The sequence below is a fragment of the Pygocentrus nattereri genome, chromosome 10 (assembly GCF_015220715.1).
Source record: "Pygocentrus nattereri isolate fPygNat1 chromosome 10, fPygNat1.pri, whole genome shotgun sequence".
In the NCBI taxonomy this organism is placed as follows: domain Eukaryota; kingdom Metazoa; phylum Chordata; class Actinopteri; order Characiformes; family Serrasalmidae; genus Pygocentrus; species Pygocentrus nattereri.
This window is the reverse complement of record NC_051220.1, coordinates 35,471,143-35,497,271: the sequence shown is the minus strand read 5'-3', so window position 1 is coordinate 35,497,271 and position 26,129 is coordinate 35,471,143. Positions and strand designations below refer to the sequence as shown.

At 40.6% G+C, this 26,129-nt stretch overlaps 1 protein-coding gene across 5 annotated transcripts in view; it reads left to right on the top strand.

The window, feature by feature from the left end:
- daam2 (dishevelled associated activator of morphogenesis 2) overlaps positions 1 to 26,129 on the top strand; it is a 139,712-nt gene that overhangs the window by 70,021 nt on the left and 43,562 nt on the right. For all 5 annotated transcript variants that reach the window (XM_037542210.1, XM_037542209.1, XM_017690751.2 and 2 more), the window contains 2 exons: positions 10,027 to 10,101; positions 16,066 to 16,160. In XM_037542210.1, the coding sequence (XP_037398107.1) occupies positions 10,027 to 10,101; positions 16,066 to 16,160 (170 nt within the window). The remainder of the gene's footprint in view (positions 1 to 10,026; positions 10,102 to 16,065; positions 16,161 to 26,129) is intronic.

Here is a 26,129-nt window from a genome sequence, read left to right as displayed (position 1 = left end):
CTTCAGAGAAGGCCTTATAGTTTTATCCAGTCATCATGCCTGTTGTTTTTAAACTCTGCATGTGTACATATGCATTTGCTATATTAATATTCCTATTTCATTTTTATTGTTTTGGTTTGGAAAAAAAGATTAAATGATTGAAACACCCAGCTGAAAATTGTCCAGTCAGGCCAGACGAGCTCTCCCATTGTTTAGGACTTCAGGAGCTGGTTTGAAGGCCTAATGCATCAGATTAATAACATGTTCAAGAAGTGACAGTGAAATCAACCATGCACGGTTTGATTTCCAATAAATGCAACCAATTGTCTGAGTAAAGGAAAAAACATTACTCTAGGCCACTCGGCTCCAGTCCTTGAAGGCCAAAACATTGCGTACTTCAGCAGGCTGCCTCATTAGACACACCTGACTCAGCTCATCAGCTAATTAGCAAGGCCTTCATGAACAGAATTCAGAATGTTAGATGAGGGTAAACACTAATCTCAGCAGCACTTTGGCCCAGAAGCTCCCCAGTTTGACATGCCTGCTCTAGCCTAGATATGTTGCTCACTGTGAATAAGATCCGTTGTCTAACCAGATTCATTTACTTGTTAGAAATGAAAAACTATGCCAGAACTCATTACTAACACTGCTACAAACAAGGTAAAATATCTTTATATATCTGTTACAAGCTTAAATATAACATGGAATGTCTTTTCAGAGCTTTAGATGCTCCAATTTTGTCTAAAAGGGCGAAAAAATGTGTATATGAATTACCGTTGGCTAACATACTACTGTAATCCTGTAGGTGTTGAGGAAATGACCATTGCAATAGAGGTGTTTTCATATTTATGGTCTGAACTGAAGGCCTCGCTCCAGTAATCGAAGTTCATCATTGTATTAAAGTAATATTGCAGTTTCACAGTTTTCCATAATTAACATGTAACCCCTCAGATGACAACGATAACTTTTTTTTAATACAAAATGACTGGGTCCTCAAGAATATTTACATTTTAATTTGTCATCATGGAGACAAAGATGTGGGCAAGTTATTGTGATGTGCTCTGAACTAGATTCCTGCAGCTGAAATTGGATCTCTGAATTGGATTGCAGGATAAAGAAGCAGGGGAAGGCCTGCTGAGATGTTGGATCCTGGCAAGATGGTTGTCTGGCCTCGAAAACATGGCTGATTACTGCTCTGGCTTGGAGACAGGCAGAGATCTGTGTGCTAATGTGATTTAGGCAGAAGGATTCTGGAGGGCCAGACAGTTATTGAAGGCACAGACCAGCTTCTTGTTAGCCCCTCAAATACTTACAGTAACTCAGAGTTATATTTCTTACTACTGAGCTTGAAAACACAATTCCCTTCCATATAAAAAGCCAAAACGAGAGTATGAGAGAGAAACAGGTGAGAACAGGACAGAAAAAAGGGATGACTGTTCACGTTTTAGAGAATAGTGTTAAACTGTTAAAACGGTGTTAAACAGTTGGGCTGTATGTGCCTCTGCTGCCTAAGCGCCTACTTAAATGCGCTTTTATAGAATTTGGCATACCACAATCCAGGTGTAAGTGGGCTAAATATGTCTCTGAAAGCTGCCAAGGGAAATATTTGCAGGTCTCCTGTCTCTTTGTGTTCTTAACCTGAGCCATCACTCTGGTGGAATAATGAGGAACAGATTTTTAAAATTGCCCAGTTAATATCATCAGCATTCCCCATGAAAAAAGAGACCTAAACAATCCCCCGTGGTTGAATTCACGGTGTGTTCCACCTCACATAATAACCTCTACCTGAAGGAAATATACCGATTACACAATCTGCAGTGATTCAGATATCTTGCACATTTCTCCCCTCTGGCTTCAAGTTTGTTTCCCTCCTTCCACAAATAAGTGGGGCCTTGTATGGAGCCCTGATGTACTTTAACTCGTGCCTTTTGTTATGAAGTGATTCTAGGGGCTACATTACATTCAGCTGTAGAAGTTTTGTTTTTACCACTATTGTAAACTTTTAAGCATTGCTGTTCATTTCAAGTATATGTGCAATTTAGGGCTGGGCAATATGACAGTATATTGTTATCCTGATCAATTATGTCAACACCAATACAGTTTGCCCGATACAGTGGTTATCATCAGTACTTGTAGAACATTGGCCAACAGCATGTTTCATTATAAAAAGAGCAACATTAGTCCTATTTAATTTAGTGCAACATAGTGTCCCATATATTCGATAAAAGTCATTGTGCTTGTAGTGTTTGGTATATTTTTTTAAATGTAGCACTGTTTGTTTTTTTTTTTTTCCTCAGTTCCAACTGATTAGATGTCTGAAAAATTAAATATTGTGACCTTATCATGTATCATGAAAATTTCTGGAAGTATTGCAATGTTAGATTTTTATCATGTTGCCCTTCTCAAGTAAACTTGTTCATTATTGGCTGCTCAGTTTGGTGTATCTACCTGAATCACATGCAGAATGGCTAAAAATAAAGTAACTAAATATCAAATAACAGCATTCAGAGGCTTCTCTGAGAGCACTCCTGTTATTTTGCTGGGCAGCCTTGGTGACCCTAACCTATTAAAAGTCTGATCCTATTTATATACTCTTACATTTTAGATGTGTTTATTTAACAAGTTTGACTCACTAGTTAGTAGCCATCAGAAATTCCCTTCACTGATTTATGACCATCAGTGCCTGTGGTGATAATTAAGGTGTAATGTGCTTGTATGTAACGTTAAGAGTCATGCTTTTTGTACTAGCTGATACATCCCGTGTTTTGGTAGCTGTGTCATCACATTTGCATTTGTACAGCTGGTCCCTTAAGAGAGTCTGTGGGTTCAGCCAACAAGCTTCCAAATCTCCACAAACACTCAGCAGCACAATCTCGGGCATGGAGCCCCGTTCAAACAAAACCGCAGAAATCAGAGAGGCAGAGAAGCGCTTTAGCGAACGCACAGACGCAGGGGTCACCTTGGCCACAGAAGGGATTGAGTTTTATTCCCTGAGAACGAGTGAGAGAGATTCTCAAACGTGCGCTGCCAAAACCCACCGCCGTGGAGGAGCATATGAGGAGACATGAAAGAGAACAGTGTTGAACAATCGATAGTTCACTCCTCCAGAGTCAGAGGGGCAGCACAGCATAGTGTGCATATGTGTACCATTTAGTGGGGTCATGATGAGGCCATCTAATCCAGGCAGCACAGAATTCCATACCTACATGAAAAGACATTGTGATTCTTGTACTTTTGCCCTTTTCAGCACTACAAGAACTTCAGACTGTTTTAGTGACTTAAAGCGGCATGTAATGTTGTATTAGAGTCATGATGTACATACAATGTAATGCTCTAGTTATTGTACGTATACAGGTAGGAACAAAAATAACAGGGCTGTTGACATTAACATGTTGTGACCGTCATTAACCCTTAGAAGTGTAAAAAGTCTTGAACATTTCCAGCAATGACAAAAGCTTGTTGTAATTTAGTGTTATTTATTTCGCAATCCAAGCTCATTAAAACCAAAGCGCAGATTTCAAGCATTTATTTCGTACCGTATTTGTGTTTGTGTAGTCGTTTGTGTGTGTTCAAAAGTTTGAACACTCCCTGTTCAAATTAGATGTTAAAACAAGTTTACATGTTCTTTACAGGGATATTAAATATGTTTTTTGTAAATGTTAGTGCGCAATTTCGATTTATTTGCTGAATTCTACATACATGTACACTATAAAATGTGCTGTAACTTGTCCATATTTAAGTGTTTTTACTAAAATTTCAAATTCATAAAATAAGTTCTCTCTAGAGGATGTGTTTATTTTCACTTAGAAGACAAAAAAAAGGAATTTGTGCAGACGACTGTAAGTAGAGAGCAGGTGTTTTATTCCAGTATAGTCTTGTTTTGCATAAAGAAAAAATTATCCATTATATTTTGCCGCTTTTTGTCACTTCTTGATGTGAAAACATAACAGCAAACCATCAGAACCTAACGTATTATTACAGAACAAATTAATCAGAAACCTATGGATAAAATGAATGTGAATGTACTTATTTACATATACACTTAATGACGTACTGCTGCATACATATTATACTAATGGTGTACGTGACGCGCTGATATGGGAATTGTGGGCTGATGCCAATGTCTGATATTTCTCATATACATATCTGCCGATGCTGATGCACAATATTTATAAAATGTAGGAATTGGGACTAGATCTTCCTGGATTAGCATTATACAGAAATATAACATTTATATTGTATATATGTTTATAGTAAAATGAATAAAATGCGAATATTTTGGCTCAATTGTATTGTTTTTTACTCATTCTACCGGAGGATTATTATTATTATTATTAATTATTAATTATTATTATTATTAAGTGACCCTTATTAGTCCCACAACGGGGAAATTTCACCTCCGCATTTGACCCATCCATGAAGTGAAACACCACATACACACTAGTGAGCACACACACACTAGGGGGCAGTGAGCACACTTGCTGGAGCGGTGGGCAGCCCAGTCCGCAGCGCCCGGGGAGCAGTTGGGGGTTAGGTGTCTTGCTCAAGGACACCTCAGTCATGTGCTGTCGGCTCTGGGGATCGAACCGGCGACCTTCCGGTCACAAGGCTGGATCCCTAACCTCGACTGCCCCATGATATGATGGTATATACATAATCAAATATCAGTTTAATATATTAGTTACATTTAAACACATGTCCAGTGCATATCATATTTTACAGAATTTATCAATAATATAATATGTAATAATAAGTAATAATATGATTCTGACATCATTATAGATCCCTGTTGAATAGCATAGCAAAAAGAAAGTATTAAGTCCCCTCTTCTAAGGATTAACTTGTCAGTCTGTTGGTAAATACGGATCACTAGGTGGGTATGTGTTATTACATGGCCGACATATCTCTTAGTTTATACTGGATGAAGTCTGGCATCCAAAGATGAGACAAGGATGGAGTGAAAAGGCAGCCAAACACAAAGATATTTTTAAGAAAAGCGTTTTTTCAACCATGCTTTGATATAAATGACAAAGTTTGTATTAGTGGTGTTCTTTCTGAAGGCTCTGCGTCAGACCAACTTGTCTGTTCCACCTCTGGGCCGGATCCACGGCGGGCCGAGAGCACGGGGTCGTGTTTATTATTGCTCCCTCCACTCCGGCTGCTTTAATAGCACAAATATTGACGCACAGGGAGAGCAGCGCACTACCGTGCTGACCTTAAAGCAAACAGAACCGTCTCTCCCATCTCTCTTCCTTTGTAGCAAAGAGGAAATTCACCGGCTTTTTAATGGCTGTTGTGAGCCTGCCAGGAGAAATGTTCTCTACAGTGGCGAGCAGCTTCAGACGGCAGGCGATAAATAGGCAGGAGGCAGTGTAAAGTCATTAAGGCTGGTAATCTGGTGGTTAGAATCAGTCTGGCTGCATGCGCAGACTTCATCTGTGTACAAATCAGAGGCTGAGAGGAAGCCAGATTGCAGGACGAAGTGCAGTCCAAGCTTTTGTTTTGCGTTCCAGCAGTTTTGCTTTAGTGTCGGACATGTGAGACCACAGAGTGGAAAGGAGTGAATTGTTTTTGGATCTGAGTGGTACTTTTGTTCTAGTGTGCATGTCTGTAGTCCTCAGCAATCCATTCCAAGGCCTTCGTGTTGTTTGTCCATTTCAGACAAAACATGTCTCCACCATGTGAAAAGCCATCAGGGGTGAGGTCAGTAATACACGCAGGCCTATTTGTGCCCATGCCTCTTTCTTTCTCATAAGGCATCTTGGGAGCTGTCTTTGAAAAAAAAATCTACAACATTTGCCAAATATTGCCAAAGGCAACCACATTAAAGAAGCTAATTGTGGTTAACAGAAACCAGTTTTCTGGTGCTGATTTTCCACAGAAGCTTTAGACTTAGGTATGATCCACATCCACAGACTCTAACGATGTTTGATGTTTGGTGATGGAACTCTATAGTTTGCACATTAAACACAGATTGGCATGCATGGAGACTTCAAAACAAGGAATTTGGATCATCCCCACTTTAAGGCGTCCTTAATGCTCAAGGCCATTACGTTGTGATCCATTTTCCAAACGGCTTGAGTAATATTCCTGTTTGATGATAAACAGAGTGATCTCCACATGGCCTGCCTGCTGTTGGCTCGCTGGGGAGAACATGTGCCATTAGATCTGTGAGCTGCTCCCTAAGGGAGTCATGATGGACTAAAGGCGCTCTATACCCCAGCTGGGACCAGATAGAAGTGATGAGATAAAGACAAATTATGATAATTAGAAGCATAGATGGGACGATTTACAATGCTGCAGCTCCAGCTAAGGGCATAATCTAGCAAAAGAAATGAAATCTTAAAGGTGGGATAAAGTAATAAGCCAAGAGATGCTGTATATAACAGTGATTTTACCCATTTCACATCATGCACAACGACACCCCTTAACTGTGATAAAATTACTGTAATGAAAGGCCTCAAGTGACTTGTTCCTGTCCAATAAACTGCATCAAAATACATTTTGCTAAACTAGCAGGTCTGTGTCTGCACACGCCCCGTATTCTACTTTTTTTGGTACTTTGTCATTTTCCATGTAGTTTTATGTTCCAAAATAATTTTTCCTAACACTGTTTCCAAACTTCTCTTCAAAGGGTGAGGCTAAACTGCTGTAGGGTATGTGTGTGTGTGTGTGTGTGTGTGTGTGTGTGTATATATATATATATATATATATATATATATATATATAAAATTATAATTATAATATAATATAATATAATATACACTGCTCAAAAAAATAAAGGGAACACTTAAACAACACAATATAACTCCAAGTAAATCAAACTTCTGTGAAATCAAACTGTCCACTTAGGAAGCAACACTGATTGACAATCAATTTCACTGCTGTTGTGCAAATGGAATAGACAACAGGTGGAAATCATTGGCGATTAGCAAGACACATTCAATAAAGGAGTGGTTCTGCAGGTGGGGACCACAGACCACTTCTCAGTACCTTTCTGCTTTCTGGCTGATGTTTTAGTCACTTTTGAATGTTGGTGGTGCTTTCACACTCGTGGTAGCATGAGACGGACTCTACAACCCACACAAGTGGCTCAGGTAGTGCAGCTCATCCAGGATGGCACATCAATGGGAGCTGTGGCAAGAAGGTTTGCTGTGTCTGTCAGCGTAGTGTCCAGAGGCTAGAGGCGCTACCAGGAGACGTGGAGGAGGCCGTAGGAGGGCAACAACCCAGCAGCAGGACCGCTACCTCCGCCTTTTTGCAAGGAGGAACAGGAGGAGCACTGCCAGAGCCCTGCAAAATGACCTCCACAAATGTGCATGTGTCTGCATAAACGGTTAGAAACCGACTCCATGAGGATGGTATGAGGGCCCGACGTCCACAGATGGGGGTTTTGCTCACAGCCCAACACCGTGCAGGACGCTTTTTGCCAGAGAACACAAGGATTGGCAAATTAGCCACTGGCACCCTGTGCTCTTCACAGATGAAAGCAGGTTCACACTGAGCACATGTGACAGACGTGACAGAGTCTGGAGATGTGCTCGCCAGAGGTAGCCTGACTGCCATTAGGTACCGAGAGGAGATCCTCAGACCCCTTGTGAGACCATATGCTGGTGCAGTTGGCCCTGGGTTCCTCCTAATGCAGGACAATGCTAGACCTCATGTGGCTGGAGTGTGTCAGCAGTTCCTGCAAGATAAAGGCATTGAAGCTATGGACTGGCCCGCCCGTTCCCCAGACCTGAATCCGATTGAGCACATCTGGGACATCATGTCTCGCTCCATCCACCATCCACGTTGCACAACAGACTGTCCAGGAGTTGGCAGATGCTGTAGTCCAGGTCTGGGAGGAGATCCCTCAGGAGACCATCTGCCACCTCATCAGGAGCATGCCCAGGCGTTGTAGGGAGGTCATACAGGCACGTGGAGGCCACACACAATACTGAGCCTCATTTTGACTTGTTTTAAGGACATTACATCAAAGTTGGATCAGCCTGTCATGTGTTTTTCCACTTTAATTTTGTGTGTGACTCCAAATCCAGGCCTCCATTGGTTAATACATTAGATTTCCATTGATGATTTTTGTGTGATTTTGTTTTTAGTACATTTCAACTTTGTACAGAACAAAGTATTCCAAGAGAATATTTCATTCATTCAGATCTAGGATGTGTTATTTGAGTGTTCCCTTTATTTTTTTTGAGCAGTGTGTGTAGAATATATATATTCTACATTGAATGTGAACACAAGATTCCAGGGTATGGGCCTTTTTACGAATGTTTAATAATATTTATTTACATTTTTAGACAAGTAGCACTTTTTAAGAGCTGAAAAAGATGTAAGCAACTGAAAACAAGCTCACAACTTCCCACTTAGCGCCTCTCTGCAGCCCCAGTTCGAGAACCACTGTGCTAAACTACAGCAGTGTTTAGTATAGGAATTCTAGCATCACAGTAATAATCTCAATACACTTGTCTTTTCCCAAGCATTATAGTTTACTAAGAGTGGGCTCTGGTTAGCAAGCAGCAGAGTTAAGGGGGAGGTTGTTTTTTTTCTGGCTACATTACTGTTGTTAAGCAACAAGAGCAGTCAGCTGTGCTAGCAAGCTATATGTTGCAATTAATATATTCATACTATTACGAACTAGCGAACAATGAAAACAAGCTGAACAAATTAAAAAGCTGCTTTTGTTTGTCATGATTTCAATCCATGAATGACCTCAGCCCTAACCTGTCCTCCATTACAGTGCCCACTGAAGCCCCACCTTACCTTGAATCTAAATAATCAGGACTGGAGGGGGAAAAAAACATGACCTAGGCTACTTGAACACTTGAGTTGGACTTTTTTCAGCTCAACGAGTCTGAAGTGCTCTGCACAAGCATGCACACAGCGAGCAAAGCGCATCCCTCCCATTGAAAACAATCGCATCAGCCCACAAAAACATATTTAATATGCAGCCCCTTTTTCTAGTGAACAGCTTAATAATTTGGTGCATTTAAACAGGATTGATGTGTACAGCCATATTGTGTGTTTCATGATGACAGAGAAGGTGGCTCAGCCAATCAGGTTTCAGAACAAGAACTGACTGATTTAGAATCAAAATGTTATACTTTTTTTTTTTTTTTTTTTGGTCACATTTCTCTGTGCTGACTGACAGTTGATTTTGATGAATATCATTAAAAGTACATTGCATAGAAAAGTCTTGCTTTCAGTTTTCATCTTGCTTAAAGTGCTTCTGAAAGGACTTGACAATCAGCTTCTGTTTTCCCACACAGATGTGGAGGAATGCAATAAATTCCCTCATTCGTTTTCTCCTTGTGTAAAGAGGACATTCCCCCAAGCAGAACAACAACAATCCACCAGCCTACGGTTACTCCAGTCTGTGTGTAGACTCTAGTCTGCTGGAGTTTTCCGCGGGACATGGAAGTCCTTGCATATTTAATACGCTGCAGCTTCCCATGCATATGTATGACATTCAGATGTAGGCAGCGGTATCAATTATGCTGCTGCTGTGGCTTTTTCATTTGCTTAATGAAAGATTTGAAGCCCACATTGATGCGTATGTGCTCTCTGTGGTTTTTCTGAAGCCTTAAACGCTCCATGTCATGGAAACTTTTCTGCACTTTTTAAAATAAGAGTTTGATGTAATATGTAAACATGTACTGTTCACTTCACAGTCCATACAGTCCATATTTGGAAACCAGGTTTTTGTGAAGTCCAGTTACATCCACATATTCAGTCTTGTTTGGCTCCACCCACTCACAGTGAAGTTATAAAAGTGTTGACGTCAATCAGACCAAAGCTCATGTACATATATTAGTCTTAAATGCACAGGAGCAAAAACAGCCTGTTTAATTGTAAAGGATGAAGAGGGGTTGGAATATGGTCATGGAAACATGAATTATGACTTTGTGTGGTACATAAAACCACACATGTTATAAGTGGACCTCAAAAATTTAGCATATGGGCCATTTAAGGCGTGAGATTTTCCAGTGCTGAACTCCTCGTGTTCTGTGTTGTACTTATGCAGTTTTGTTTTCCATCTTCATTTAGGAACAAGAGGATCCCAACAAGCTCGCCACCAGCTGGCCCGACTACTATATAGACCGCATCAACTCCATGGCTGCTGTAAGTGACTGCTTTTAAAATCTGCTTCTGTCTTTCTGGTTAAATTGTCATCAATAAAAAAAGTTTTTAAAGAACTAAAAGTTCCAATACCTGGTAATACTGGCTGATATGATTTAATATGATCAAAAACTAAATGGTTTTATAAAACATGCTGTACTGATTTAATATGGCTGTCAGTTGTCAGCTATGATGTATCAAATATGGCTTTCAGCAGTTTTAAAAAAACATTTTTATTTAAAATGATTTTTTTATTATGTATTCAATGCCTATTTTTGCTGCTGCAGTTTTGACGTATTTTGAATAAACAGTGGACAATTCAGGTCGTAGCAAAATACGTCACAAAGTTGTAACTTTGTAAGGTTGCAAAGATTCTGAGTGTTTCATTAGGTATAATCAGGCAAAATCCAAACAAACAGAAGAAACTCACTTTTTATATAACATCATATACAATATTATAGTGCTGGGCTGGAGCTTCCCGGTAAGGTAAACAGTCTCTAAAATGAAATTCTTTAAAATTAGTCATTTTCATCAGATTAGAGGTTAATTCCCTTATACTATAAAGCAAACAACTTCAATTTTGTTGCAGGTTTTTTTGCTGACACCTGTAAACATATGGAACCTTGAAATTGATCGATTTTATCGAACATCTAATATATCAGTTGGGCCTGACTTTCTACCTTCCATGTTTACTTTTAGTTTGGAACATGTGTAACCTCCGACTTTCTAGCTCTCTTTCTTCCTCTGTTTGATTTCACACCCTACTGTTCTCACAAACTCCCTAAAACGTTGTGTTGGCGCTTTAACGTTTGCACCTTGACTGATGACTCACAGCAGTTACTCATGCGTCAGAGCGCAGTTGACTTTGGCTCTGGGAGAAGAGCACTTTTGTGTGCTAGAAATACTCAAAGTACATCTCACAGCTCAAAAGAACACGCAGGCTACACAATCCTTCCTTTTCAGCACTCTGGAGTCGCTGTTTGAATATCATGTTAATAATAGATCCATTGCATCTTTCTCCAAATGAAAGAATCGGAGTTCAATATGAGTGACTTGGAGATCAGTTTCAGTCATCTCTGACCCCTGCCCCTCCTCTGGAGACACTCGGTCTGCTCCGATTTTGATGATCAAAACCAGACAGCACACCAGCAGCTCAACAATGAAAAACAGTGAAAAAAGCACAAGGTTCTGTTTTGACTGTTCTTGCTGTATAGTCGAGTATCAATTTGATTTCATTCACTTCTGGACACAACACGAGAGTGGAGTGCTTCTGACGTGCTATTGGGCATTAAAATTCCTTGAGGTCAATTTTCCATGCTGCTCGTAGACCAACCAGCCAGACTATTTCAGCATTAGCATATCTTTTCAGTCTGCAGGGTTCAGAGTACTGGAATGCCATTTAGGCGTGTCGTTGAGGATGGAGGATGGATGGATGGCCAAAAAGCAATCACCATTATATTTTTACAGCATTGTTTTATTTATTTATTTTTCAATTTGACTTGCAGATGCAGGATACCCTTAGCAACACATGCTTTTTCCAGGTCTCGACTATTTTTGCAGATGTTTTTGTTTATTAGCCTGTTTTTGGGACAGAATCCCAGTGGAGCTTTGGGTTCACAAGGCTGTAGTGCACATATAGTAGCTGGTCATTACTATTACAATGTTCCTTTTACTTTTGCTAGATTAAAAATTTGCTAGATTAAGCATTATCCTCAGACCAATACAGTGGTGGAATAACACAACCAGTGATAACATTCAACATGTTACTGATTGTTGTGGAGAAAACATTACATTACAGAAAGGCTGTGGAGGATGCTAAAGATGAGGCTCACACAGATCTTATGCCTTTTTGCCTCATAAAATTTTGCAGTCTGCAGTTTTCATACTGCAAGTGTATGTCTAAGGCTGCCAAACACAAAGACGAGATGATATATTGTCCTTTATTTCTTAAATGCTGGCGTGAAAAGTAGTGTTACTAAAGTCAGTTCTAGCACATTTTGATTTGTTGTCTTTAATAAAGCACCCAACCAAATTAAGATCCGTGTAAAATAAGCTGCCCACAGCCGCACTAAGTTACTTTCACCCACTAGTCCTGACATCACACACCACCAAAACAAAGCAAACATTTAATTAATCTGTTAAAACACTACTTTTTACTTTGTTTATCATCGTTGTTGGAACAGACGTTTTACAGAAGAAGGAAAACTAATTCTTAACTTTTAATGCAAGTTAATTCAGTTAATATCACAAGGTTTTATTCTAATAAAGTGATTTTGGACATTTTTTTTAATGCTCCATCCATTATTCAGGTTTCGCCCAGTGTATGGGGGGCAGTCGTGGGCTGGAGGTTAGGGATCTGGCCCTGTGACCGGAAGGTTGCCGGTTCAATCCCCAGGGCCAATAGTTCATGACTGAGGTGTCCTTGAGCAAGACACCTAACCCCCAACTGCTCCCCGGGCGCCGTGGATAAGGCTGCCCACCGCTCCGGGCAAGTGTGCTCACTGCCCCCTAGTGTGTGTGTGTTCACTAGTGTGTATGTGGTGTTTCACTTCACGGATGGGTTAAATGCGGAGGTGGAATTTCCCCGGTTGTGGGATCAAAAAAAAGTATCACTTAAAAGTCAGGAGTAATGACAGAATTGGAGGGTTTTTTTTCCCCGACAACTGTGATATTTTGGCTCAAAGAACCTTTCAATGGATGGTTGTTTAGAGAACCATTTTTGTGAATGTAAGTAAAAAGAACCTTTATTTAAAGTTTAAAGAGGCTGCACATAATGTAAAAGTTCTAGGAGGAACTTTCAACGTTTCATATTATGTGAAATGTTCTTTAAACTTTTGAAAGGTTCATCTGACATACAGCTTTTTCATGGTTCTTGAGGGACCCAAATGTGGTTCTTCTAGCCTGGTTCTGTAGCTCTCAAAACTGGCCCTACGTTTGTTTTGTTTATTTATTTAATTATTTTCCCTCAGTTTACTTTCACTTTAGTTTAATTTCAGTTTAATTTCTCTGTACTTTCTTCTGTTGCATAGATGATCAATAAAAGCAATCAATGCTGGAGGCTTTTGTGCTGTGAGCATGTTTGCTTTGTACGTAAGTGGAACGAGCATCCAGTCTCAATGATGGGAACCATTTGGCTTTGTATTTCGGGGGGAAAGTACATTTTACTTGATGGAGCTACTTTAGATTGTTGCAGAGTGTTTATGATTTATAGATTTATTGATCCTCTCTGTAGAGTGAGGTGCTGTGTACAGTGCTCCTCCAAAGTAAGCCGCACACAAAAGAAATCTGCAAAATTCAGTGCAAAACTTGAAAGTAAGGGCCTGTAATAAGTCCCTAAAGTAAAGCAGGGCTGGATAACATCCATTGGAACTGTAAGGCAGTTCAGCATTGTACTGTACACATACACTCAGAGATACAGATGTGCTGTAATGTTAGATGAAATCCACATGTTGCATGAATTGGGACTAGAATGTAAGTTTTGTAGAGTTTTGTAAAGTTGGTCATTTGGGGGCAATAGTTTTGATAAATATGGATATTTTCATTATTTAAAATCACAAATATTTTACAGTAACCTTTCTGTATATCTAGGTTTACATTTGTGCCAGAGGAGCTCAGAGCTCAGGTTTTACAAAACAAAAAAGCATTAAATCAGAAGGCAAATTTTGAAAATATACATATTATAATTGGATCTCTCACATCATGACTTTCACATCAGGTCATGCTTTATTTGCTCTTTAATGCGTGGAGCTCTGAGCTGAAGTAGAACCTCAGTATTCCACATGTGCACACAGCACTGAGGCAGAGCTTCAGCTTCAGAGCCAGTAATATTTTTATTTATTTATTTTTTTAAGTAGCTGTCTCTTCACTGCAGATAAAAAAAATGCTCAGTGGATCCATTTTTTTCTTTGTGTGGAATAAGTGTGTCAAAGTAAAAGTATAAATGTGGTAGATAAAAATCACAGCTGTCTTGTGGGAACTAAACTTTTTTTACTGTAATTAAGAATAAAAAAGTGCTGTTTTGATGTAGTTTTCTCCATATATCAGCGCACCGGTGTGTCACTCTCAGGGCAAGTCACTGCTGCTTGATTAAATGGAGCAAAACCAGGACCTCACAGAACATTCCTGCTTACAAAATGGAAGAAAAAAATTGTAGATTTTAAGTTCATGACTGTTATTGATAAATCGATAAGTGATCCCAGATCTAGCAGGAGCTGCTTAGTGTGCAGCAGTGTAGAGAGTTTAGGCCATGACTTCATGGCTTGGAGAGGAGTTGTACAGTGTGCTCATGGGATAGCTCTGGTAGCTGAATTATTGAATGAGCTCATTTTCCCAGTGTCTGCTTGGCCAAGCAAGGATACACGGCTCCCTGAAGCCATGCAGAACACCCTGTCAAGCCTGATGAGGCCGCACTCTTCCATCCATTCATGTCAGTTTTATTTGTATCATTTTCGAAGCATTGCTGCTGTGGAGCAGAGAATTTAGAGTACGGTAACCCAGGCCAAGCCTGAAACCTCTTAAATTAGGTCCAAGTCTCTGGTCTTCAGTCACAGATGCATGCCCTATACTCCATAACTCTTCAGGAGATTCATGCATGTACGCAGTCTATGAAGCAGAGTTGTTTTTAGTGCTTAACTGTGCTCAGCAAGCACCGAGTCAAGCAGCCACTTGTTAATATCCTCGGTTTGTTCATGAATGTAAGCACATTCCAGTTATTTCATAAAACTCAATTGTGGAAGAGCTTGATGCAATTGCTGGCAACTTGAGCTCAGTAGCTGAAATCACTAGTTGCATGGATAACCTCTCAAAGGGTCAGAAATGCTGACTTTGTTAAAGCACTCCTGCCCTCATGAATGCAATGATATAGTAGAGCTGGTTCCTAATCAGAATAACCTCAGTAGGTAGGATTCCTGACCTTTTGACACCATAAATCTTCACGCTGGGTCATCAGACAGAGTCATCTCTGGTTAAAGAGTGCACGTTTAGCCTACAGTATAGCAGATAATCCACCCTCCCTTTACCCCCTGGACTTCTACATCCTACTGTCCGCCATTGAGAACACTCATCTGTTTCGGGAGCAGAGCCAGGGGCTTTGCTGGCCTGCCAGTGATCCGGGAGCCATCTGGACAAGGCCAGGCCAGACCTGTCCGATGGATGTTATGACTGAAACATCTGCGCAGCCCCACGGCGAGAGCAGAGCCTGGATTTGGTTGTACATGAATAAGAGGACCCTGGTGCTGTTTTTCCATAAACATGATCTACGTCGCTCTTTAAAAAACAGTACCAGGCTACCAAGCATGACTCTCAGCACTTCCTTCAACCAAGTCAGCCAACATAAGTCTTCACTTTGGGTACCTTGGCAGAGTTTCTTTCGTTTTTTTTTTTTTTTTAAACGGTAAAGCAGGCACGTTATTAGACAGCCTTCCTGAATAGGATTTAGTGTAGCTGTAACATAGAGTTGTGAATCATTTCTGCTTGGCGTAAACCCATATTGGAAGGAGAAAGTCAGCACAGAAGCTGGACAGGAGCCTGGTGCTAAAGCTTATGAGAACAACAATAGTTGATGCTAGGCAAAGGAGACGTAAAGCATGACTGCAGTGCACTTTTTTCATTGTAACTACTTGGCTTACAGATTTTAGAAGCGCACTATTTTTGGAGGAGGAAACCCCTGCGACTCAGTCAGACGCACTCTCTTTATTTTACTGTTTGACATTTTTATTCCTAAACAGGGTGTTTGGGTTTGTTTGCTTAAAATAAGCGAATCATGTGCTATTGCGATGCTAATGGCCATTCTGCATAAACGTATGAGGTCTACTGCAGTGTGAGCTCGGCTTGGAGATGTTATCGTCCTTTTTTGGTTTGCTCTGCACAGCTTTGTATCTATATCTCCCCACTGGACCTTATTAAAGAGGAATAATTCAACTGCAGTAAAGAAAAAGGATTAACAGTTGGAATGTCCGTTTATTCCAGATGCAGACACTTTTCGCCTTTGATGAGGAGGAGATGGAGATGAGGAATAAAGTGGTGGAGGACTTGAAAACGGCACTCCGCACTCAACCCATGAGGTACGGACCTCACATTTAGGCCAATACTGATATTAACTGCTTGATCTTGTCATTTGGTCTTCTTCCTAAGGTTTTTTTATGGTATTTGCTTGGAGAACAGTGTGAAATGATTGAGGTATGATTCAGTCTTAGCAAAAAAGGGTTATATATAGGGCAAAATAAGGTTACCCTTTTTAGTGCTAAATAGTACAATTTTTCAAAGGTTCTTTAAAGAAGAGATCATTTAACCTTGTGAAGAACCTTTTCAAATGGTTCTTTGAGTCATCACAGTGCTGTATATAACCATTGCTTTTGAAGAACATGTAATGCTTTACTTGAACCTTGCATAACCATGCCTTATATTACTGAACAAAATCTGTCATTGCATAGAACATCTGATATAAGTTTCATGTTGTCATATGTCATAATGTCATGTGTCAAAGTGTTACCAAGGGATCCTGGAAGAACCACTTTTGGTTGAGTGTGAGGACTAAAGAATGGTAGCCTGGTGGGTCTTTGAAGGTTAATAAGGACAATAACAGCCATGTTAATCCATATTGATGGGGCTTTGTAGCAAATACACTTGTTCAGCCTGTAAACCTGGGGGGAAAAAACTGGGATTACATTCATGTAATCAGAATTTTTGTGCACATTCACTCAACACACCTTAACCAGATGTGGCCTTGTTCTGTGTCTGTATGGACATCCAATGTGGTCAAGAATAGCTGTAGAGTCTACATTTGTTAATTAAGCTCTAACCTATGAAAGTAATGTATGTTCAGACCTTCAGCAAGTGTGGAGCAGCTGTTGTGATGGAGAGCAGAGATTAAGTTGATTTTGTTGGGTATGCAAGCTTTCAAGAAATGAAACCCGTACGAATATCTAGTATTTCTTAAAATAGCCACAAAGCCTGTGATGGGTTACAAAGGTCTTCAAAGAATAGCTCATTCGTCCTTCAGAAGCCTTTTTTTTCCCTCTGAGGTCCTGCTTTCCCTCAGATGCTACAGCAGCTTTAGTGTCTCTTTCATCAGGAGCTGCTAACAGCGAGCAGATCTCAGTGCTGTGCCAGACAGCAGGAGACTGCGTTGGGAGTCGTCCGTCATGCTGGACCCGGCCGTCTAGCCGCTTGATCCGGACACCACTTTATATTCAGTTCTCCCAGGAGTCAGTGCTCCCTGTTACCATATATGAGGGACCATCTGGGTTGTGTCTAGGGTTTTGTGGTCTGTTGTGGAACTGGGCAAATTTTTTTTGTTTTGTTTTGTTTTTTTTTCCTCTTGGTATGTCTGAGCACCTTTGGCCAGCAGTGGCTGGGTTTATGCTGGAACGATAAAGTGGATGAAAATGCACTGTTGTCCAGTGGTCTCTGCAGAGTTCACTAACCACTATGAGTGACAGACAGAGAAGGAAAAAAAGACTGAGGGAGACACGACTGAGTAGTCTGCAATTTGAAAGCAATCAAAATGTTATTGGCCTTTAATACATGTTATTTGTGATTTTCTTTTTTTTTTTTTTCTTTTTTTTTTGTCATAAGAGCAACTGGCAGGACCTCACTGATGAATATAGAATGCTGTTTTTTTCCCTTTTACTTTAACGTCATTAATGCAAGTGTGTGATGAAATGATACAGTATAGAGAAAATTTGATTTGCAATACTGCTCATATTGTGCGTCATTTGTATCTGACAGAAGAGGAAATGAATGATCGTCAGCCCCTGATTTTATTCAAGCCAGTGTTTCTCTTCCACGGTTTTAGAAACTCCTAATTTAGACCCACCCTTTGAATTACAGCTGCAATATAAGCCATTTTAGACTACTGTAAATCCAAACCTGGCCACAATTAGATGATGTAATCTCCACATCAGTCATGAACATGGAAAGCACTGCAGGAGCTGCCTGCTGAATGTCGTTCGAAGGTCCAAATCCTCAGTGTTGCTTCCAAGTCGACAAGGCCTTTTGTTTGTTCATATTGGACCCTTTTCACATTTCCAGCTTGCCACTTTTGTCAATTTCTATAACAGGTAGTTATGCTTCTGGTCCAAGCAGAACAAGTGCCAGAGTCAACAGTAGCTACAGAATGTGGTAGATTTGCTTTCATTTGAGGTTAAATAGCTTTATTTGCAATACACTTTAATGGCTACTAGTGATACTTCAGCAAGCTGGTACTTAATTAAGTGAGGAGAGATGATAACGGTTCCTCCCACCATTTAACATTATAGTCGTTAGCTAATCTGGAAAAGCTGTCTTACTCCTTTGCTAATGCCTCCTTCTCAATAGAGATGAAAAACTATGAAAAACTCAAATCCACGCTGGCGTGACTATATTGCCCAGCTGGCCTGGGAGCGCCTCGGAATCCCCCCGGAGAGCTAGTGGAAGTGGCTGAGGAAAGGGAGGTCTGGGCCTCATTGCTTAGGATGCTGCCCCCACGACCCGAACCCCGGAGAAGCAGAAGAGGATGGATGGATGGATGGATGGATGGATGGATGGATGGATGGATGGATGGATGGATGGATGGATGGATGGATGGATGGATGGATGGATGGATGGATGGATGGATATTTTCAAATATACATAAATATCCAGTGGAGGTTAGGGAACCAGCCTTTCGACCAGAAGGTCGCTGGTACAATCCCCTGAGCCGACGGTACATGACTGAGGTGCCCTTGAGCAAGGCACCTACCCCCAACTGCTCTGCGGCTAGAGCTGCACACTGCTCCGGGCAAGTCTGCTCACTGCCCCTAGTGTGTGTCTTCACTAGTGTGTATGTGGTGTTTCACTGCACGGATGGGTTAGATTGCAGAGGAATATTTTTTTTTTTTTTTTAAATGTTCTTCTTGGTTTGGTACCTAATAAGCATGTAGTTTTTTATTATTAATGTCCCAAGTGCCAAAACTCGAAACAAAATCAGCCATACTTGGTATTCCATCAATTCCCAAACAAGCAGACATTATACAGTGGAATGCAGCAGTTTGTGCGCCCCAAGTCAAATGGCATTTTGTTGAGTTTTTTTTTCTTTACAAAATTTAGTGAACATATGCTCTACAGAGAACCCACTTCTTGTGCACAATTTAATGGATAATTACTCTCCCATATGGACAAATGTTTTGTATGCAAGAGCTACATCTGTAGTGGCATGACTGACATGTCACGTGTACGTGTATGGCTGACAGTTGCCACTGTTTCAGATGTAGGCCTGCTCGGTGCTTAGGGAACAACTGTGACCCAGTCTGACAGATGACCCAGACCCGCCTTCTCTTTCCATCCAAACGAGGGTGCATGGACTCATAAACGACTTGAGTTTGAGCGTGGATGATTGTTTGCAACTCATCTTCAGCTTTGGCTCAGTTTTGTGGGAATTTACGACGCAACAGCGTTTCGCCAGAACTCAAGTCGCTGTCCCCAAAAAGGACAGAAATGACAGCTGCGAGTCCAGCTCGAGGCTTGATTCAAAAGATTTGTTAGTCAGCATAGACAGTCTGTCGCCAATCGTGCATAACACTGGCAGGGGTGTTGGAGGGGGGCCGTGGATCACACACAAACAAGGCATTGTGATGTTTTGGCTCCAAGATTACACTGGGTCATCTGTGTGAGTATGTGCCACAAGCACAAGTGGTTGCAGATGTTCTCTTCTGTTACCCCAATTGTAAATCCGTGTCATTTGATGCACTTCTGACACACTAGACGACTGCACAGAGAGGAGGAGTGGGCAGAGGATCATAAGGACTTAGCACACTGAAGATTAATGATCTGTTAACATGCTGAGGTTTCAGATTGTGCAGTCCTTTTTTTTTATTTACTATCCAACTTCCTTTTGGGTTTTTTCATGATGGAAAGTAGTGGGTGAATCGCAATTAGCATGATACTTGTAATAAGCCTGGAAGCCCACTATGTGATGGACTTACTTTAACTGCTGTGAGCTTTCTTAGTGCACTCACTAAAGCAGGGTTTGAGAAGCTGGTCCCAAGCCAAAGGAGTTTGTTTTACAAGGGCACAACACAGGCTGCCACTGTAATTTACTTACGTTAACAGCATGAACATTAAAAAGCTTTTACAAGTCACTGCTAGCTCTGCAGACACTAAGTTCACTGTCCTCACATTACTTTTAGAGCTTGTTGACAATATTAATTGACCATGATATAAAGCAGGCATGTCAAACAGGTGACCTTCCAGGCCAAAGTGCTGTGGAAATCATCATTTACACTCATCTGACAATCTGAATTCAGTTGATGAAGGCCTCGCTAATTAGCTGATGAGCTGGATCAAGTGTGTGAAGCAGTGTGCTGAAGCCTACAGTATTTTGGCACTGGAGCCTGACACATGTGATGTAAAGTGAAGCGGTGGGCTGCCTAGGGTAAGGAAAGGGGGCAGCTAAAGGCACAAAGTGGCTCAGAGTGTGGTTGTGGATCAAGTACAAAAAAATCCTTACTTCAACCAAGATGTTGCGTAAATAATGTAAAAATAGACAGCCAGTTAATTAGCAGTTACTGGCAGTTTAGTTAATTACTAGCTATTGGTTTGATGAGGCTTAGTAATGGCATAATAATGGACACCTGAAAAGATGTGCAAAAGATTTTGATGTATTATACTCAAACATGTGTGCTCTGAAAATGCTTAATTCAGTCTAACGATTGATTAAGTGATAAAACGGCAGTGGGCAGGCAGTTTAATTAGCAGCATCAATGACACAGTGTCGCCCCAAAACTGAAGATTTATTTATTTATTTATACATAAGTTTTGTTTTAAGTGTCTCATCCAAACCTTTGACTTGCAGCTGGTTCTAATTGAGAAAACCAGCTTAGTTACAGTTGTATGCAAAAGTTTGAGCTCTTTTGGTCAAATTACATGTTTTGTTGATTTTCTACATGAAAATAAGTGAAAACATCCTCCGCAGAGAACACACTTCTTTAGATTTTTAAAGCACAATTACTGTTTATTTTGCTGAATTGAATGTTCAAAAGTAGCTTTTTCTCCAATAAGTTAAAGTCAGCAAATATATAGAAACGGTGCCCTAAAATGTGCAGAAAAAATACAATATTTAAGTTTGCTCTCTTTCACTTAGTCAGCAACAACAACTTGACCGGAGATGTTCAAACTTTTGCATCCGGCCGTGTGTGTGTGAGCTAGTGTGCATGTGGTAGACACAGAAATTCAGAGATGGATATCAGACTAAAGTGAGTAATCACTCTGCTGTCAAGATCTCTGTAATTACTGCTGTTAACTTTCTTCCTTCCTCCGACTGGTCCAGTCATCAGAGTGTCATTTTAACTGGACTTTGACTGGAGGGGGAGTGGGGGGAGGGGGTTGATCAGAGATTGTTGGGGACTTTTCCACTCCTTTGCTCTCTGTGATGATGTGTGGGTCTGTCTGACAACCTTCTCATTCTAGACGAGTGGGGAGATCACAGACGTTGCCTGGTTTGGTCTGAGTGAAGTGTGCAGTGAAACCACAACACAGCCCACCCCCCTTCACCCCCACCCCCCGTCTACTGGTCCAGCCTGAATCTCTCAACAATGTGTAATGAGCTCAGATCAGACGGTGATGGCTTCATTTACTGTGGTGACTCACAAGGAGACTCCTTTAAACTGGGGTCTAGGCAGAATCGGTGGTCTGTGCTAGTGTTAAGGAGGCAACAGTTCAGTGTTTAATGATAAATGACAGTGATAATAACAATTAAATTTTTTATAATTCAATAATCTTCCCAAAAGTCACTGTGGAAGTGAATATCTTACTGCTCATCATACGCACCAGGGCGACACTTGTTTGCGCAGTTATCTGATTGCATGTTTATTTACATTTAGTAGTTTAACTACAAACACTCTACCAGCCCCCAGGAAGACCTACACAGCGAACATCTCATCACAGTGTGACAGAGCGCTATTTCAGAACAGATTTGTTACAGGTTTGAGTCACATTCATTCTTTCTTTCCATCAAATACCCACTCCAGCATTGTCCTCTGATATCGGCCCGACACCTGGTATTGGATAAGGTTGGCATTTTGCTCAAATTTGATATTACATTTTTAAAGAATGCACTGGATGCGTCACAATACCATGACAAGAGACTCAGCCTCTTACGATTACTATGCTGTATTAGAACCCAGACCACCAATCCCCGTAGTGAGTGAAATTTACACAGTGAAAGGTGTCAGTTTAGTCTTGAAGATGAGTAATATCCTGTTTTCACCTCAGCTATTCAGTTCAGTTCACTAAATTATGTTGTTTCATTCTATTAAATCTGTACAAATAAGTGTTACATGAAATTGGGCTTGAACGTGATGTTTATCAGTGCTTTTCTGTGACCGAGCTTCTCGTCCAGTGTTCTGTAGCCTTTAGCCGGCTTTAGCAATATTTCTGTGAGTACTTCTCTAGAGTAAACAAATGAGTAAACAAATAAAAAACTCAGAACAAAACATAAGAGGCTGGCTCTGCTATCTAATTATCTACTGTAGTCTTGCTTGTACTTCATTCACACATGCGGCAATGAGTTGTCCTGTGAGCTGTGCTACCACCTCAAAAGCAGTATTTTTCAGTAGCGTTAGTTTCTAAAGATTTCAAAATGTTTTGTTGTTGTTTTTTTCCAGATTAAAATGCAGATGTTATTTATTTATTTATTTATTTATTTATTTATTTATTTATTTATTTATTTATATTTTTTGGTGCACCAAAAAGTTTATTCTGATACACTTCTTTATGAAATCCCCTCACAACAAAGATGAAAAGGAGGGAAAAAATGATTAATTGAGGAGTTACTCAACCTAAAGACACTGAGTAGCAGCCCATTTTGCTAAAAAACAAACAAAAAAAATGACTAGCAGCTGTGTGTACTAGACCTATGGAATATGTTAATATATATATATATATATATTATATATATACATACACACACACACACACACACACACACACACAAAAATAGGCTGATAATTGATGATGCTCCTCCCACTTTGTGGATTTTGACATTGTCATCACAACCCTAATTTTAAGATTAAAACTGTGATACGGTCATGATAGTAAGCTTTCATCTTGCATGCATAGTTTACCCATCTGTTAGAAGCCCTTCATCATTCCGTAATCCATTATGTTTCATTGGATGTTTGAGGGAATAATTTGAAGATGAGTGTTCTCTCGTCGAGAGGAGCTGACCTGAGATCTGTGGCTGCGTGCCCCCTCGACAGCTTGTATAAATATTCAAAAGTTCTCTCTCCCGTTCAAATATTAGCCTTCAAAATATTGACTGCATGACCTCAGAAAAGGCTAGATAGATTGAACCTACCGAACCCCTTTGTTTTCACATTTGTCAAATGCCTTTGCTGAAACTCAACACTGCACCTTTTTTGGACGGCGTCTTGTTTTGTTCCCGGGGCTGTATGAATATAGTAGCATAGCTCTTGGGGTGAGCTCCACACGATCTGAGAGGAAACGAGAGGAGAGTGCAGGCGAGGAGGATTTAGGCTGCAGAAACTGCCCTGTGAGGCAGCGTTTGTGTTGGCTGGGCTTTAAACGACTGTGTGCTACTCTTGCTGTTTCCTTCACGTAGACTGCGTCCAACCTGATCTAATAAGCAGGGTTTGGGATAGTGTAGGTGTGCATAGCTTTTGTCTTTTTTGTGGTTTGTAGTTGTCTCTGTCTTTGCGCAGGTCAGAGAGTTGATTTATCAGACCTCAGCTGGTGGAATGTCACTGTTAATGTTTACTAGGTCCCAGAGGATCCTTTAAATCTGCACATTTTCAGCATCAGGCCTAGAAGATTCTCTGGAAATGCCTCAAATTCAAATAGGCATTTTATATACCCTTGAATTATGTCTTTGGACACGCTCTGCCTGAATGCTGGCAGGGATCAGTACACAGCTTGTTTGTGCTTATACACAATACTCAATGGCCCCCAAAGGCCCCAATGACAAACCTGCAGTCTGGGCCACCGGAGCTACTGAGCTGAGTGATTTGTAGCGCTTCATCGAGGCCTTTGTTCCACAGGATTGCAAAAGCTGAGATCAGATGGATTATTTTTATGGCTTATTTATCCACAGCTGTAGTGGTGTTGTATGTCGCTCCCCCATGAGCTTCTGACACCTCTGGTGGGAAGCAAAGCTACACTGGCCTCAGCTCTTTCACAGCAGAAGAATAAAGTATTTGAAACCATTTGCAGGTGTGTGGTTGTATGTGTGAAGTGTTTATGAGGACTGTTGAAGGTGAGACAGGGGCTAGTTCTCCATTTCTAACTATGAAAAGTCAGCATGCTGTGAAGATGTTGAGTTTCCTGACCCTTTGATGAATTTACTACTGAGGAGAGAAGGTAGTGTAGCAGTGGTCTGCTCTGATTTTTTTTTTTTTTTTCCAGTGGTCAATATGATCCTCGAGTGCTTAATTAATATCGTCTTTAATACCCTATAATCTGTTTGTATAATCCAAATCATGTTTTGAATGCTTGTAGCAGTATGCCATTAACATTTCTTAGACATTGTCAGATGTAATCATAGCAACCTTACGATTGTACATTTGCAAATGTTTTTAAATTAACATTATCAATGGTTATACAAGGAAAAAGATTACATAGACAAGACTTTAATATGCCTACACTTTTTTCTTGTTTTATTTTGCTTATAATTCATTTTTACATCATCATTTTCCAAGCTTTCTCTACCCCTTCAACTTAAACAGGGTGTTTTTGTTATTGTGCCTTTAAGAACGATAAGGCTATATTGATTCTACCAAACCTAATCCAGTTTTTGGCCTATCCAGACTGTATCCAGATTGATTTTTGGTATTCTGGACAGCTAAAAACCACATGAAATCTGATTTTTGGCATATCCAAATTGGATCCTAATTGATTTTTGATAGTCTGGACGGCTAAAAACTACATGAAATCTGATTTTTGAAATATCCAGATTGGATCCTGATCATCTGCGTTCGAAATCTGCATCACCAGCATAGCTACGTAGTCGCTGACGCCTGCTTGGTTACCATAGCAACCTATGCAGGTGGAGTAGTGATGTCTGGGCACACAAATTTGATCTGATCACTTGGAAATAACATGAGATGACTAAAGACAGTCATCTCACAAGATCTGAATCAGTATGGAGTCAGTATCAGTATCAATAGGTATTGGTGGTGATGTACAAATGCTGTTGATAACTAGCCCTATTCTTAGCCATCAGAGCAGTGGTTCTCAGCCCGATCCTCTGCCTCCTCCAGACGATCCATATTTTTGTTCTATGCTTGTGTGTTGGAATGTGGACCGTCTCAGGACTGTTTTGAGAACCATTGCCTTGGAGTATTACTGTCTAGCAGTGATAAGCCAATCGCTGCTCCACTTCACGAAGTCTAATTGTATTGGCTTTGGTCCAGCCAAATGCACTGACTCGACAAGGTGGCCTTTTTAACTGGCTGTCCTGTTGGATCTGACCTCATTATTCCAGAGCGGAGACTCCTTTGGCACAGAGTGTGTCTGTGTGTTGGCTCATGTTTCATGCCATGAGCTCCTGCTTTCTGCGCTGTTCTGCCTCCTCAGAGTGAAGTGTACAGAATCTGCTCCAGAATGCATGTCTCTTGGCTGAGCAGAGCAGACAGCACTGAGAGGAATATGTTCCAGTCTCAGATTATTAATGATGGATATGAAATAGAAGCAGTACAAGGAGAGTGATACGCTGATGGAAAGTGAGAACCAACAGATTGTTCACCAGGTGTTTAACAGTTTCTATATCTAATGCCAGGCTTCTCCGTCATGCTGTCCTGCTACAGCTCAAATGGAGGCAGTTTAAAGTAGTTCATGTGTGTCTACATGCGAGAGACAAATATGAGATCCAAACCCCAAATATCAGTTTCCCTCACTTAAAAATAGAAGTTCTTTTGAGTGAAACTAAAGAAGAGACCTGGCTTCTTCCCCAAAAACCTTGGAAATGAGAGGTGCACTTGTGAAGTAAAAAGTCAGAGACCACCCTTCATTTATTAAATTCTTTTGTCAAAACAGCCATTAAGTGCAAGTTATTTGCTCTT